The sequence below is a fragment of the Carcharhinus amblyrhynchos genome, chromosome 27 (genome assembly GCF_965287045.1).
Source record: "Carcharhinus amblyrhynchos chromosome 27, sCarAmb.v2.hapA, whole genome shotgun sequence".
NCBI classification, from domain to species: domain Eukaryota; kingdom Metazoa; phylum Chordata; class Chondrichthyes; order Carcharhiniformes; family Carcharhinidae; genus Carcharhinus; species Carcharhinus amblyrhynchos.
Genome location: NC_137350.1, coordinates 8,759,171 through 8,776,349, shown reverse-complemented (window position 1 = coordinate 8,776,349; position 17,179 = coordinate 8,759,171). Strand labels below are relative to the sequence as shown.

Sequence of the window (17,179 nt, the reverse complement as noted above, 5' to 3'; positions counted from 1 at the left end):
GCCAGTCTTCAAGCCAAACAGACAAAATCTACAAAGTGGATGATGAATTCCTGATATGCAATGTAGACTATTGCCCTAAATGCAAGATGGTTAAGCTGAAGCTTTGCAAAACAATCATGGAGTTGAACACGCAACTTAACAACAAAGAACAATGTCAAGACTCCAGCTCCTTTTCATCCTATCCATGTTAGCACAGCCTTGCAGTGTTATGCAGAGCAGAGGGGAAGTAACTCTAGCTTCAATGACTTGCCCGCCCCTATAAGTTTCACCATGAGTTCGGCTAGATCTTTGTGGGTCTACAAAGATTGTAGACCCACAATCTTTTGGGTCAAATGGCCCATGTGATTGTGATTCAATTATCAGACAACCAAATTTGAAGATCAAAGTGCCACCATAATCTTCCGTTATCAAGCATGTCTGACCTCAAAAGTCAGGTGTTAGAAATATACTGTTCTATTCCCAACTGCCTACTCGACAACTGACACACATGTTTCAATCATTAAGTGGACAAGTCAAAAATGAATGAAATACACTCTTGAAACTGTCACCCAACACCCTATATTGAATAAAATGGTGATAGTGGGCAGACATGCAAGTTTTCCAACTGTCTGTGGGACCTTGGAGCTTAAGTATGCAACCTGAATAAAATTCAAAGGGCCTCCAAATTCTCCAAGGTGATACGAGCACTAGGGTTGAAAGTCTTAAGGCGCATGAAAGCAGTATAAGCGATTTTCTTGGAGACTTACACCATTCAAATTTTATTTAAAGCTACACTACAACTGCTTCAGACAATAATCATGGCAATTAAATCCTGTTCTCTTTTCATAGCCCCAGTTGCCTCAGTACCTTTGCCAAACATTCTAGAGAAGGAAGGATGCATAAGAAAAAGGAAGATGGTAATGTTGCAATCAGCAAGATGCCTTATTAATTTAAAATCTCCCATCTTTGAGTTAGAAACACCAACTGGAGGGGGAGTACCCCTTTTCTAGCCTCAAAAGGACTGCTTTAAGGTGAGTCAACAATCCTTAACGTTCAGCTCTAAGATCATTACTTCTAGACATTTACATCATTCATGGCTGCTCTTCATCTTTAACATAGCATAGAGTTCACCCCCTGCCAGTAAAATTGTTGGTTATGCCCTATCTGCACATTACGCTCCAGGAACTTCGTCAACATCAAGAGGAGTGTTCCCGACTGAGTCAAACACAAGGCTCGATGTTTCCTCCAGATACCGAGAATGTTTGTGATACTGTTGAACATCAGACTTGGAGCTCATTAGGACTAACCAAGCAGAACTTTTTGATCCTGATAAACATCTTTAGCAACAAAGTTTCAAGAACCACATGACAGACCCCATACCTTCACTCCTCAGGACTTTTCTGTTAGTAGGTTCCAGCCTCAGTTGTTTTAACTCAAGTTAACTCAAACAAGCATCCAAATCAACAGTCAAGGAGCCTAGCTGCAGATTTCCTACTCAATTTCCCTTATGCAATTCAGTGTGTAATATTATATTGAAATTGCATCAAACTAATGCCCGTTTTCTGAACTTTGCAGCACATTGTAGTTATTTAAGAACCTAGGCCTGGTGCTGAAATAATTATCCATAATGTAAACAAAGGATTTCCTTTCTCAAGAAAGTTGCCATACTAAAATAATGCAGAGGGCTTAGTATGAGAGTTTTCACCTGCACCTTCCCACACAGCAAGCTCACAATACCAGACTTGAGAATATCTTTATATATTTTGAGACAAACTTTAAAGCACATTAAGATTCTGGGAAACGTTCAGCTGTGAATGTTTCACAATTATTCCATATTTCCCTTTTCAAATTTATCGACGTAATTTTCCTGGCTGATACCTCCTTGCAAACATTTATCATTCTACACCACAACACCAACCCTGCAAATCAAAGCAAGTTTTAAGTTCCCCTTGCACACCTGAAACTTAAGTAATCCATCCACAAAGCTTAAAAAAAAATCAAAGGTCAATAGTGAGGCAATTTAGTTTAACTCAAATATAAGTCACTAAGTTTAAAGTCAATGATTATGGATTAAAAGTACAAATGCTGTGTACACAGTTTCTATTCTGAACTATTTCTAGAAGACAAACTAAATAGTTTTTGATGAGAGAGGGGATTAAGGGTTATGGGGAGAGGGCGGGAATGTGGAACTGAGCCACGACAGATCAGCCATGATCTTACTGAATGGCGGGGCAGGCTCGAAGGGCTAGTTGGCCTACTCCTGCTCCTATTTCTTGTGTTCTTATATTCTGCAATGTTAAGTGTTTACTCATAAGATACAGATTTAAAAATCTGGAAGCTCCATTTTTGCAATGAGTCACACCACAGGCAACTAAGTTCCATTGTTGAAGTGCTCAGTCAAAACTACCCAGCAGTCACTCAACTCCCTTACTCAGGGCAATGGGTCGGTGTCATGTTCAAAGGTTCCTGCTGCTGCTAGCTAGAAAGTTTACAAGCACTGGTCAACATGATTTCTCTCACTACCATTAGGAAACTAGCAAGGTCCTGAGTATCAAAAATTCTAGTAGTCCAATGCATTGAACGTCAAAATTAACATTAGGGATTCCTCCACATGATACAAGAAAACCAAAACTATGATTTTACATAAAGTTTTCTTTCCCAAATCTACAATGCCAAAAACTGAAAATGAAAAATTAGTCAAAAGATTCCTCGCTGTTGCAAAAAGAGTTTTCAGTAATTTGCTTGAAAAACTTAAAAATAAAAATAACACCCATTTGTTAAAGTGAAAAAATAATTGATTCAGAAATTTCTTCTGAGTTCATGGGTGAACCAGAAATTTTAACTGGATATTATTTATTATTACTTCCGTTGTTAAGACCAATTTTTAATTCAGAACATACCTCCAAAGCCTGGCGTAAAAACGTCCTCTTCTCAGATTTTGCCCACTCAATACATTCTAAACATAATTCAACCTGTGAAGACCGCAGGTCAGTTAGTTCCACAATGGCCAAGTACAAGGAAAAACAAGCGAAGTCATTTCTGATTTGAGGGCACAGCACTTTATTTAACTATGCAAACAAAAAACTATTACGTTAATACAATCTAGTGGGCCATGTTTTGCAGTCTCAATAATGTACAGAAAGATTCCAGCAGTTTTGTTGTTTGTGGGGCCACAGTACGCAGAGTGAAATTGTCGATCCTGAGGATCACGGCTAAGATACTGGAGAACCCCTCTGCTTTTCTTCAAAAAAAGTGTCCTGGATTATTACAGACATAAGGGTAGATGGGGCCTCATCTGAAAGACGACATCACAAAAGTGCAGTATAACGATGCATCAGCCTAGATAGTCTCATTTGAGAATGGAGCATCACTTAGCCATGGTGAAATTCTATTTGGTGGTTTGCTGCTTGTCTAGCAATTCTTCTTCACCATACAACAACCAACAGTTGTAAGGATTGATGGACTAGACTTTCAACTTGACCTTTATCCATGCATGTCCGAGAAGCTGGTGGGATTCACTGGACTAATCGTATGCATGAAACGCTGCAATCCAACAACTTTTGGTCATGACATTAATCCTACTCTATTTAGGTTCTATGATTTTATTTGGCAAATCAAACAAACATTCAACAGAAAATCAGCATTGGGCAGCTAAATTGCTCGCCACTGTTCGCTCTTACCTCTTGACCAGTTGCTGCTTCCATATCTAGGAACAAGTCGAGCAAAGACCGAACCAACCGAGCAGCCTTGGCTTTACTGATGGAATTTAGAAACGGCCTGACGTACTTCAGCAGTCCCCCTAGCTCTTTAAGAGGGGCAGAATGAATTTCAAATGTTCAGAGTTCCATTATATGCAAAATGAAAAACAAGATCCAGAATTTCTTGACCAGAGCCATAATTTAGTGGTATCAGTTAAGCACTTTCTCTTTATAACAAAGATGTTTTGAAGGCTTAGAAACCAATAAACACGAGTATTTTCCAACTTTTGCTTAATTAGAACTTGCAGCTCACTTTCAGTGGTTGCCCACAAACTCTAGAAAATGCACATCATTAGATATGGTCTGTCACTAATTACTATTGCAATTCAAAGAGAAAGAGTGAAACAAAAAAAAGTCAGTTTTTGTGAAAGAAGGGCAATGTTCCTTAGGAATATGCTAATGTATTCGAGAAAGATTTTTAAATATGTTGCTAGGTTTTGGAGCTCTCTTAGTATGCAACTGATTTTTAGGTTTTCCAAAAACTTCACAGATAAAGTAAGAGTTTTGTACTTCCACCAGGGAGTCACAATTGGATATCAATTTATATTCTAATATAAAGTGAATCCATGCATCAAATTAGACAAAGTGCATTCCAGCTTGGAGTTATAGGTACAATTCACGTCAGATTTAATTTTAAGATGGGAGTGAATTTTAAAATGGGAACTGATTAATAAATTATGGGGTATGGTTTGTTTCACAATGCTTCCATTCTCAAAGTGATCGTGCTTTCTTGGAGATGACATTTTATTTAGCATTTGATCAAAAACATAAGCATACCTTTTATACAAAAGCATGCAAATCAATGACCCAATGCAGAATTTATCACTGATACAGTTCCATAAGGACTTGCATGGGGTAGGTTTGCCAACAATGACTCTACAAGTTCCACACTGCAGGTGAAAAGGTGACAGTGAAGCACCCTTTTACAGCAAATATAACAATCACTTGGTAGTAGTCCTTGAATCTTGCTGAAAAGAGAGGCATGCTGCTCAAACTTTTCATCTTGCACTCATCAGGACAAGAATGTCAAATCACAGTCACAACAATTTATACTGCAGGACAAAAGTGTGCCGACTGACTGGCAAGTTGTCTGATTGCCTGAGGTGTTGTCATGAGAAAGCAAAGGGAAATTAAAGGTTCCCCAAGCTACAATATTCAAAAACTATATCTCTAAGCAAGATGGTTGGTTGAAAACCAGTGGATATCGTTTTAAAGAAATGGATGAAATAACCAGAAGAAAATGAATTATTTTCAAATACAATGAGTTATGATGTAATGGATTGCCTGAAAGCATGGTTGAAGCAAATTCAGTAGTAACTTTTCAAAAAGGGAACTGGATAAATTATCAAAGGGGAAAATGTAGCACTGTTGGTAGTCAGGAGAGTGGGACTAATTGGATAGCTTTTTCAAAAAAAAAAGCTCACGTTGGCACAATGCACCAAATGACCTCCTTGTGCTTTATCACTGAAAATGTCCAGAAACTCTGAAGAAAAAGATTGTTAAGAAGTTAGTTCAAGCTCCAAACTCATTCAACTAATGCTACCAAAATTATTTCAGTTTGCACACAGGATAGGTCCACTTGAAAAACACTGGCGCTATTGCAAATCTGCAAATTGAAAAACAGGAAAGGATCACTGGGCACAGGTTTTTCTCTTCTATGATCCAGCATATTACTTTTTAATGCAATTGACGGAAACAGAATGCTCTAAACAGAAACAAGTTTTGTAGCTCGGCCTCACACGCATTCAGTACATGTTGCTGCACATATAGCACTTCAATTAGAAAGGCAACTGCTCTATATTTTACCTGCTGCTTGCCCTGTTTTGGCTAAGAGACCCCCCAGCTCCAGAATGCTCTGCTCCTTAACACGGACAGCTTCTTCATCATCTTGCTGGATATCCCGTTTCACTGAAAGATAAAATAAATGAGACTTTCAGTCCAGTAGCTTAGGCTTTTGTATGCTGTTAAAATGCCTGCAGACCCATCAGTTGGAAGGAGGTAGACATCTTCTAAAGCAGACTTCAATGGCTTTATAAAACATAACATTTAGCTGTTGACGAAAAAGTACTTCACAAAGTTAGTGCTTAGAGTTTTAAGTATGTAAAAATGCTCAGGAAAACCAGCTGTGCAACTTTAGATGGTCAACTTCTTTGTGGCACTCAAGGGCCAGGAAAGGAAAACTTTATACAGGATGCAGTCCATAAATATTGCAGGTGACTAATTTGTATTGCAAGTTTTATAGATCTGGCGTTCCAATGTTGCCATGACTGAATGAGACACCCTTCGCAGGGACCCATGACTAATTGATAGGCTGCCTATAATGCCCAGCAAATTTCTTTTACTTTCAAATACCAAATTAGATTGCTGCTGACATACCAATTCAGTCTGGGTCCTGATAATTGAAACAACGGTCTAGAAATAGATCGATATCAACAGGCTCGCATGAACTAGGCACTAAGATGATCTGCACGACGGAACACGTTGGTCCCAAGGCGCACACTGCATTTAGCCTCGGACTTCAATTACACAAAACCAGCAAGCTTGAAAACCTGCTGGAAAATCTCAACAGGTTTGGCAGCACCTGTGCAAAGAAAAACAAAGCTAACATTTTGAGTCCATATGACTCTTCCTCTGAAGTGGCACAAGATCTTGAGATAACTTTTCCTCACCACAGATGCTGCTAGAACTGGATTTTTCCAGAATTCCCATTTTTATTTCAGATTCATAGCAGCCACAGGAAAGTATATATGGCAAGCTGTCTGTGGATGGGGAAGATTGATAAAAAGACAAAGCTTCAAGCCAAAGAGAAATATTAGAAAGAGTCAGCTAATGCTTTTTATCAAGATGGAGAGTGGAGCAGTTGATTCGGAGACTAGGGTGCTAAAGCTTAAAGGAAACTATGACAATATGAGGCATGAGTTGGCCTTAATAGATTGGGGAGAGTTCTTTAAAGGGATGACAGAGATTGATATAGGCAAAGGCAAACATTCATGGAACACATAGGGTAACTGCAGTAATTGTTTATTCCTGACTGGCATAAAAGCAAAATGGGTAAGAGGGCCAATCCATGGCTTACAAAGGAAAGAGAGCATCTGATCAAAGGAAAATAACATACAGATTGGCCAAGAAAAATAATAGGTTTGAGGATTGGGAGCAGTTTAGAATTCAGCAAAGAAGGACCAAAGGACTGATTGAGGGGAAAATACAGTATGAAAGTAAGCTTGCAGGGAATATAAAAACTGGCACTAAAAGTTTCTATAGATATGTGAAAAGAAAGAGGGTGGTGAAGACAAACGTCAGTCCCCTACAGACAGAAACAGGGGAATGTATAAAAGGGGACAAAGAAATGGCCAAGCAACTGAATACATACTTTGGTTCTGTCTTCACAAATCAGATGTCAGAAATGTTGGAGAATGCAAGATTTAGTGAGAAGGAGGAACTGAAAGAGATCACTATTAGTACAGAAATGGTGCTGGGAAAAAATGATGGAATTGAAGGCAGATAAATCCCCAGGACATGATCTACATTCCAGAGTACTAAGGAAGTGGCTCCAGAAATAGTGGATGCATTGGAGGTCATCTTCCAGGATTCTATAGACTCTGGAACAGTCCCTGCTGATTGGAGGGTAGCTCATGTCATTCCAATATTCAAAAAGGGAAGTAGAGAGGAAACAGGGAATTCTAGACCAGTAAGTTTAAAATCGGTAAGAGGGAAAATTCTCAAATCCATCAAGAACTTTATAGCAGAGTATTTACAAAGCAGTGGCAGGATCAGATAGACAGTCAGCATGGATTTATGAAGGTGGAAACACGCTCGACAAATCTGCTGGAATTCTTTGAAGATGTAATTAGTAGAGTTGACAAGGGGGAGCCAGTTGATGTGGTATATTTGGACTTTCAGAAAGCTTCTGACAAAGTCCTGCATAACAGATTATTGTGCAAGATTAAAGCGCATAGGATTGGGGGGAAGTGTATTGAGATGGATAGAAAACTTGGCAGAGAGGAAACAAAAGTAGAAATTAATAGGTGCTTTTCATATTGGCAGGCAGCAACTAGTGGGGTACCACAGGGATTGGTATTGAGACCCCAGCTATTCACAATATTATATTAATGATTTGGATGAGAGAACAAAATGTAACATCTCAAAGTTTGCAGATAATACCAAATTGGGTGGGAGGGTGAACTGTGATGTGGATACAGAGATCCTTGAGAATGACCTGGATAGATTGTGAGAGTGGGCAAATCAACAGCAGATGCAGCATAATTTGGATAAATGTGAGGTTATTCACTTCGGAAGCAAAAACAAGGCAGCAGGTTACCACTTGAATGGTTGTAAACTGGGAGAGGAGTGTGCAGGGGAACTTATGCATCAGTTACTGAAGGTAAGCATGCACGTGCAGCAGGCAGTAAAGGAGGCAAATTACATGTTGGCCTTCATTGCAAGAGGCTGAGTATAGGAGAAGGGATGTGTTGTTGCAATTATATAGGGCCTTGGTGAGGCCACAGCTAGAATACTGTGTGCAATTTTGGTCTCCTTTTCTGGGGAAGGATGTTCCTGTTCTCAAGTGAGTGCAGCAAAAGGTTTAACCAGGCTGATCTGGGGATGGCAGGATTGATGAGGAGAGATCGACTAGGTTAGGATTGTTTTTGCTGGAGTTCAGGCGAATGAGGGGAGATCTCAGAGACTTATAAAATTCTAACAGGATTGCACAGGGTAGATGCAGGGAGGATGTTCCCCATGGAGGGGGAATCCAGAATTACAGGTCACAGTCTGAGGATTCAGGGTAGGCCATTTAGGACGGAGGCGAGGAGACATTTCTTCACCCAAAGAGCGGCGAGCCTGTGGAATTCATTACCGCAGGAAGTAGTTGAGACCAAAACATCAAATGTATTCAAGGGGCAGCTGGATACGTGACTTGGGGACAAATGGGATCAAAGATTATGTGGAAAAACAAACAGGATTAGGCTATTGAGTTGTGTGACCAGCCATGATCGTAAGGAATGGTGGAGCAGGCACGAAGGGCCAAATGGCTTCCTCCTGCGCCTATCTTCTTTGTTTCTATGTAAAGCTTTGGGGCATTGAGTTGAGTGGATGAAAACAGCAAAGGGTGATGAAAAAGAATGACAGACAGAAAAATTGGAGTACGAGAGAGAACTAGCAAGAAATACAAAACAGCTAGCATTAGCTTCTACAAATATATAAAATATATATGGGAAAGAGGAGATAAAATGAACATTGATCCCTTCGAGAGCAAGACTAGGAATTAATAATGGAAAACAAGGAAACAGCACACTTTGAACAAGTATTTGCTACATGTCTGTACAGCAGCAAACAGAAAAAGCATCCCAAGAACAGTAGGAAAGCAGGGGAGAATGGAGGGAGGAACTTAAAACAATCACCCTGAAAGAAGTATTAGGATAACTATCAGAACTCAAGACCGACAGGTCCGCTAGAGCCAATGGCCTGCATTGTAGGTCCTAAAACAGGAAGCTGCAGAAATAGTTGATGCATTGGCTGCATTCTTCCAAAATTCTCTAGATTCTGGAAAAGTTCCAGCAGATTAAGACAAGCATGGTGGCACAATGGTTAGCACTGCTGCCTCAGAACAACAGGGATTTGGGTTCAATTCCCAGCTTGGGTCACTATCTGTGTGGAGTCTGCATGTTCTCCCCATGTCTGCGTGGCTTTCTTTCGGGTGCTCTGGTTTCCTCCCACAGCCCAAGGTATGCAGGTAAGGTTGATTGACAATTTAGCATGGCCACTTAGTGTCAGGAGAATTAGCAGGATAAATATGTAGGGTTAAAGGGATAGGGAATAGTCAGTACAGACTTGATGGACTGAATGGCCTCCTCTTACACTGCAGGGATTTATTCTGTGCTTAGGAATGTAACACCCCTATTCAAGACAGGGGAGTGATAGAAAGTAGGAAACCATAGGCTATTAGCATTATATGGGTAATGGGGAAAATGTTGCCAATGTAGTAGCAGAATATTTAGAAAACCATAATATAATCAGCCAGAACCAACATGATTTGGGAAAGGTAAATTATATTTGACAAACAAAGTTCTTTGGGGTTGTAAGAAACAGGGTAAATAAAGGAATACAATTAGATGTAGTGTATTTGGATTTCCAAAAGCCATCCGATAAGGTGCCACGTAAATTATTATCAAGCAAGATAAAAGCTTAAGGTCTGGGATTGGCACATTAGCAGACAGAGGATTGGCTAACTGACAGAACAGAGTCAGGACAAATGGTTTGTCAGGTTGGCAAACTGTAACAAGTGGAGTGCCACAGAAATCACTGCTGGGCCTTAACTATTTAGAATTTATATTAGTGACTTGGATGAAAGGACAGACGGCACTGTAGCCAAATTTGCTTTCAAAGGGCAAACCCACCCTTTGCACCCAGCCCTGTATTTTGAACTCTGATGGCATGGCACTTTCAATTTTCCAACTGGCCAGCATCTGCCTCAGACTGCCACATCAATTGTGCCTTGTCGCCAATTAAACCTAATACTTATCCTGGCCATCACACTCCTTCCCCTTCCTGCCACCCAACTCAATACTGCTCCCTTGAATATAGGTGATGTAAATGCGACACACTGATCCATGAACATTTAACATTTAGGCCACAAGCATATTCATTTAAACTTTGCATGGTTTTTGAATTTTGTCACTGAGGCTTGCTTGTTACAATTTAAAGGGGGTGTTTTCAGCTTCAGCTGACATTGTGACAATTATATCAAAGTAGGATTTATACTTTCTCAAGTTCATGGTAACACCGACATCTGTTAGTCTCCCTCTGAATAAGACAACATCCTGATTTGGAATCATGGAGTTCTGTGATATTGCAGTGCAGATGGAGACAATTTGACTCCATGAACCTGTTGTTTCCTTCTCTCGGAGTCAATTAGGTCCAAATGCCCTGCTTTCTACAAATTCCAGCCCCTTTAGCACTGCCAATAAAAAGCCAAGGATCACCAATCTATCTGTGCTGATCAACTCTTGCTAGCTCACTAATGAAAAGTTCACAAAAAGACACCACAATCAGGCAAGGCTGGGCGGGTTAGAAACTCTGTACCAGGGAAGTGGGATTGGTACTATGTCATGCAAGGAGCCTATTTAGGCCTGCAGAAAAAAGGTAGAAAATTGTATCAACAGACACTCCAACTGTTTATCAAGGTTTTCTGGGAAAGTAGTTTTAAAGTTTACTTAATAACCCATTTACTTATTAACTGATCAGCACATCTTTGGACAGTGGGAGGAAACCCATGCAGACATGAGGAGAGTGTGCAAACGCCACCTAGAGAGTGACTCAAGTCAGGAATCGAGCTCGAGTCCCTGGCGCTGTGAGACAGCAGTACTAACCATTGTACCACTGCTCCCAAGGAAGAGCTAGGCAATAGTAAACAACGAACCCACTATGTATACTGACAGTGCTGCAAAAAGTATAAGTATGGCCCAGCATGAAAGTGAGATTTAGGCTAGATGAGATTCAGGCAGTATTGGGAGATCAGACCAAAATCAATTGGCAATTTATGAAAAGAACTCAGGAGAAGGACTACAACAGGCTTGTCCAATCTCCAACCCAGATTGTGTACTGTGAAGTTACCCTCTGTGGCCTCTGGAGCCAGTTTTCAAAATGCCAATCAGGCAGGAGAGGAGAGGAGAATTCTGCAAGGTGCTGCTCCTCCAAATACATCGTTTCTCTACCACATTTATTGTTGATAGGCTGATGAACATGTCAAGATCCCAGGGTTGCAGGAGACAGGGAGAACCAGGTGTCGGGAGCCCCAGGGAAGGAGAGGCTGGCTAACAGGCTTGGGAAGACGTCTAGGATTCTGGGATCAGGGAAGCACAATAGCTCGGAGAGCACAACTTACCCCCTTCCCCCTCAATGCCATCCTTTACTCATACCTTCTGCTTTTCTGTCCCTCTCTCTCCCTCTCTTGCAGACCTGGTCCTTCTCATCAACCTCTCCCTCCCTCCTCCTTCTGCCTCCTCCCCTCTGACACCACCCCACCCTTCCACTCTCCCAGCTTCCCCCCTCGCATTGCTCTACCCCCTTCCCTGCCACTCTCCCCCCACCTCCACTCTGCCCCTCTGCTCCTCCACTTCCCCTCCCCCTACTCACGCTTCCAATCCCTCTCCCTCCACCACTCGGCACCTCCCCTTGACCCACCTTGCCTGCCACCTGTCCACACGCCTTCCTGCCCCTGCCCTGCCACCATTTCCCTGCAATCCCTCCTGCCTCTGACCCCACTCCTCCTCCCTTGACCCTCTGTCTCTCCCTCCCCACACCTCCCACGACTCCAGTTCCTCCCAGAGATCAACTGGTAACATGCGCAGAATCTCAAAAGCTGCCATTCACCATTACACAGGTTACAAGTGCATTGCAGAAGAGAGTTGGTGAGCACAAGATTCAGAACAGATGAAGACTTCCAGGTGTTGGGCAATGGGTTCTGAAGCCATGGCCAGGTTTCTGAGTGTGTTCAGGATACAATAGGCTGCATACATGTTGCCATCAAGGCAGAAGAATGTCTGGCAACTTTCATCAACCCTAACCCTATTTGCTGAATATGTAGATTGCTTGTGACCATCAGATGCGAATAACATGATATGATACTCAGTCAGCAGCCACATGCCAATACTTGAATGCCGTGTTACTACAGCTATCTACATCCCTTTGGCCACAAATTAGTGGCTAGATCTGTGACATGGTCATCTTGTTCAGATCTGGTTGAAGATGCCATCAGAACCCCTTGCAGTGAGGCAGAAGAGGCAAGTCTGGTCATGGCATAAGGGTCCTATGGAGGAAACTATTGGCCTTTGCCTTTGGGGACCCTGCAGCACAACGCAGTGAGGGCGGCCTGGATAGTCATTATGTGGTCTGCACTACATAACTTGACCTGGAGAAGAGGTGAGAACATCAGTCTGCAGAAAGGATGAGGAAGTGTATGCCTCACCTAATAAATGGGATGAGGAACTAGAGAATTAAATTGAAGGGGTGCTACAGCTGAATTCCGCCAATGGTCAAGTCACAAAGATGTATGCACGGGAATATTTCAACTTGACCACTCACAAAAGACCTTGTCATCAATAAGGATCATCCATTAGCCAGCCTAACTTCCGGGCCATGAACAGCACATGCCCGTGCAATAATGTTCTCACATTGTGGACGTTTGTGTATGGTCAACAGGTGACAATGTAACTGGCAAACAAGTTCATATTGCCCTCTGTCCACATGAGCTCATACCAATTAAAAATTTCTATTTAGTGCAAGACTAACATACTTGCCAGATCACAAAGTACTAGTTGAACCCCAAGATAAAAGCAAATTACCACGGATGCTGGAATCTGAAACAGATAGAAAACATTGGAAAAAATCACACGAGGTCTGACAGCATTTGTGGAGAGGGTCGAGCACTGACGAGTCATCCAGACTTTAAACATTAGCTCTATTCTCTGTGACCCCAGGCCTGCTGAGATTTCCCAGCATTTTCTGTTTTTGTACCAGTTCAACCGTACTGGTCCACATAACTTTTGGAAATACTTACTTGTGCTAGTGTGAGGTGCAGACCTAACATCTCCAGGTATGCTAAGGGCAGCCTGCGGTCTCAATGTGGCCTTTGATGACCTGGATGCGGTCAGGGCACAGTTGAGCCCTTCAGGGGAGCTGGCAATGGGGTGAGCACAGCCAGGGGTACAGGACTTGAACTTTTTTAACTGACTTTCAGACTACAATACATACATGCATGCCAAGCCGAATTTGTCAATGCAGAGTTTATTTGTGTGCACGCAATTGGTCAGCAAGATCTTTGTTATAAGCAGCTGCCTGAGACTTCATTGACAGTGACATGTAAAATGTCAATGCATTTGGGCATGTGCAGGCTAGTCTGTCATCTAGTGAATCATAGAAACCTACAGAGCAGAAGGGAGGCATTCGGCCTATTGAGTCTGCACTGACAACATTCCCACCCAGGCCCTATTCCCTTCACCCCGCATATTTACCCCACTAATCCCTCTAACCTATGCATCCCAAGACACTAAGGGCAATTTAGCATGGTCAATCAACCTATCCCGCACATCTCTGGAGCATGGGAGAAACCGGAGCACCTGAAGGAAACCTACAGAGACATGGGGAGAATGCGCAAACTCCACACAGACAGTGACCCAAGATGGGAATCGAACCCAGGTCCCTGAAGCTGTGAGGCAACAGTGCTAACCGCTATGCCACCCGTGTCATCTAAGAAACACTGCCCATTTAAACGAAGAAAGTCTGCAGAATTCTTTGGTAGGAAGGGACCTAGATGTCTTTGTATATTAAAAACAAAAGCTAACATGCAGGTGCAACAAGTAATTTGGAAGGCAAATAGCATGTTGGCTTGTACTGCAAAGGGGGTTGGAACATAAAATAGTTAAAACCCTTGCTACAGCTTTACAGTACACCGGAGTGTCCACACCTATAGTGCATAGAGTTTTGGTCTCTGTACTTAAGAACTGATATACTTGCATTGGAGCCAGTTTAGAGAAGATTCCTGGGGTGGAAAGGTTGTTGAATGAGAAAACATTGAGCAAGATGGTCTACCAAGCCAGTGAGAGGAGTTTGATATCGAGTGAGTCACTGTTTCTCCTTCTGAGAGCACCAAGAACTTAAATGCAAGAGGTCTCCCACTTAAGATGGAATTTCCTCTCTGGACATCTTTAGACTTTGGAAACTGCAGAAGCACTAGAGTTTGGGCCACTAAGTATATTCCAAGATGGAATTAGACAGATAGGTGATTGACAATAGAGTCAAGGGTTATGGAGGATAGGCAAGTGTTAAGGCCATTAATCAAATTAGTCACAAACTTACTCAGCAGGCTATGTGGGCCAAATGGCCTATTCCTGCTCTGATTTTTTTTATGATCTTAAGAGCCAACAGAGTTACCAAATCAAGGAATAAGTAAAATTATGGTTGCTTCAGCTTATCTTGGTGCTATGTGAAAAGTGCAGAACATATCCAATCTGCATAAGGAACTGTTTTTATATTTACTGTAACTGACCTGTCATTGAATTTTAAGCTGCTCGCAGATACTGTTTTGTGGAAGTGTTCTACAATTCCAAGTCATGTCATTTCTAACTACTTTTCTAGATAACGAACTCCTAATTTCAAGGTTTATGCTGCTTATTCTGGACTCAACTGTCATTTTTTTCCAAAATCCTGTAAGCCTCAATCAAATCACCCTTAAACCATCAACTCTCCAGGGAATACAAAGCGAGTTTAGGTATTTTCTCCTCAGCTGACACTCCAGTGTAGTATTAACAGTGCACTGCACCAGAAGTACCCTCTCTTCCATGTATCAGCGCCAAAGGATGTAGAAGATGTTATTTCAAAGGGCAGGGCAGTTATCCAGTGTCCTGGCCAACATGTTTCCCTCAATCAACACAAATTTAAGTTTATCTGGCCATCGCACTGCTGTTTCTGGGAGTTGGCGGAACGCAATTAGAAGCTTTTCATACATTACGACTAACTGCACTTCAAAAATACTTCACTACAGATAGCTGTAAAACATTTTGGTGTTTGTTGCTTGTGCAAAACACTAATGCAATTTTTTTTTATATAATCCAACTCTTCGAACCTTGATGACATTCTGATAATTGTGCTGCTGTACTTTCAATGCTAATATACATTTCCCAAGGTGTACGTCCAGAACTCTAGGCAGATATGGTTTCACCAGGGCTTTGTCTTGGTGCTGCATGACTTCTATCTTCTTATATTCTGGTGCTCCAAAAACAAAGGTCAGCAATCATTAATGTTTGGATTATTCTTTGTTCCAGACTACCACAATATGTAGTGACCTGCAAAAATCCTCATTTAAATTTTCTTGAACCTTCACAGCTTCAAGTCTTTCACCATATAAATAGTCAGATCAATGGGGGCATAGATTGGAGGGCATCATTTAGCACAAAGATCCACAGGTCAAGAATCAACAGTCACATGATGGACCATCTCAGTATCTTGCAACCCTGGGAGACGTCGACTGAAATAAAGGAAAAACTTCCACTGCCAATACAAATAATTGTATTGGAATCCACCTGTCAGTTTTGCCCATTCACCTAAGCTATCAATGTCTAATTTTATGTTTTCCTCTACAATTCTTACTATAACACCAACCTTTGAGGCAAGGCAAACTTGCATATGGTTCTCCACTGTATTATCCAAATCACTGATGAATACTGTGAATAGTTGAGACCTTGCATAGTTCTGAAACACCATCGGTCACTTTCTTCCAAGTTGCACACCCGTTATACCTGTACTTTATTTTCTAACATCTAACCAATCTGCTGGTCAGGACAATAATTTGTCTTTAATTCAAGATGCTTTAACTTTAGCTAACAATCTCTTACATCAAACTGCACAAGTGCCTTCTCAAACCAATTACATCCATAGACATTTCCCTCTTCATGACTATAAAAGAGAAATTAATTAAGCTCATTAGATATAACTAACCCGTACAAATCCATGTTGACACTCTTAATTAGCTCATGTTTCTGTCTTTAATTATAGGTTCTAATACTTATTACAGCAGACATTAGACTAATAGGTCTAGCATCTCCTGATTTCTCACTCTTAAATAATAAAGTTGCACTTTCAAACAAAAGTAACAATTTTTACAACAACACATTCGAAGAGATGGTTTCTAACTTGGATATATCCTCTATTACATTTAGCGGGAGAAATGTATGCTCTGTCCTGAACTTAAAAGGAGGCAGGGCTGCATTTAAAAGCGGAGGGGGCAGGGGGACGAAATTTTTAAAGCTGTCCTTTTGTACAAGATCATGAATATTTTGGAGAGAGAGGTGGAAAGGAGTCTAAATAGTCCACCTGACACCCCAGCTCAAATAGTAAACCCGTAACGGCACTTAACCAAAAAGTCCAATATAAACCCTCAAGCAGTCCAGTATCAAATATGTACACACATTCTACAAAATTTCCTCCACCACAGGAAAGTAGTGTCTAATCAAGTGTGCTACAAAAATTGATGTATAACAAAATACAGAACAAATTCACAGGGTTGTAGGGAGGGTTTCTAAAAAGTTCATTTTCTAAAATTATGCTTTGTTGGCACTCACTCAATTCTCTTGCCTCAAATAAGCAGATGTCTGCCTCCATTTTCTTAGCAGTTGCTCCTCATTTCATCAGTTAACTCCCTACATATAGAACTGCATCTGACTCTGCATTGCATGATAAAACCTGGAGACCTCTTTTTGATATGAACAATCATGTAAAAGCATAGATAAGCACAGTTGGCTTTATCACAATCGATGACAGTTAGCACTTGTTAAAACGTAGCTTGCAGAAGCCAATGAAGCACTGTGTTTATAACAAGGGATGTACTGTAAAGAGGATCTTATGCAGTCGCATAGCCAGTGTTAAGTGCAAAGCTGGGGGTATCTTTT

At 41.3% G+C, this 17,179-nt stretch overlaps 1 protein-coding gene across 1 annotated transcript in view; it reads right to left on the bottom strand.

Annotated features, from left to right (window-relative positions):
• Positions 1 to 17,179, bottom strand: part of LOC145359343 (26S proteasome non-ATPase regulatory subunit 11) — a 77,120-nt gene that overhangs the window by 42,941 nt on the left and 17,000 nt on the right. The window contains exons 2-4 of the mRNA XM_080213947.1: positions 5,544 to 5,645; positions 3,660 to 3,784; positions 2,880 to 2,951 (exon numbers count right to left, since the gene is read on the bottom strand). Coding sequence (XP_080070073.1) covers positions 2,880 to 2,951; positions 3,660 to 3,784; positions 5,544 to 5,645 — 299 coding nt within the window. The remainder of the gene's footprint in view (positions 1 to 2,879; positions 2,952 to 3,659; positions 3,785 to 5,543; positions 5,646 to 17,179) is intronic.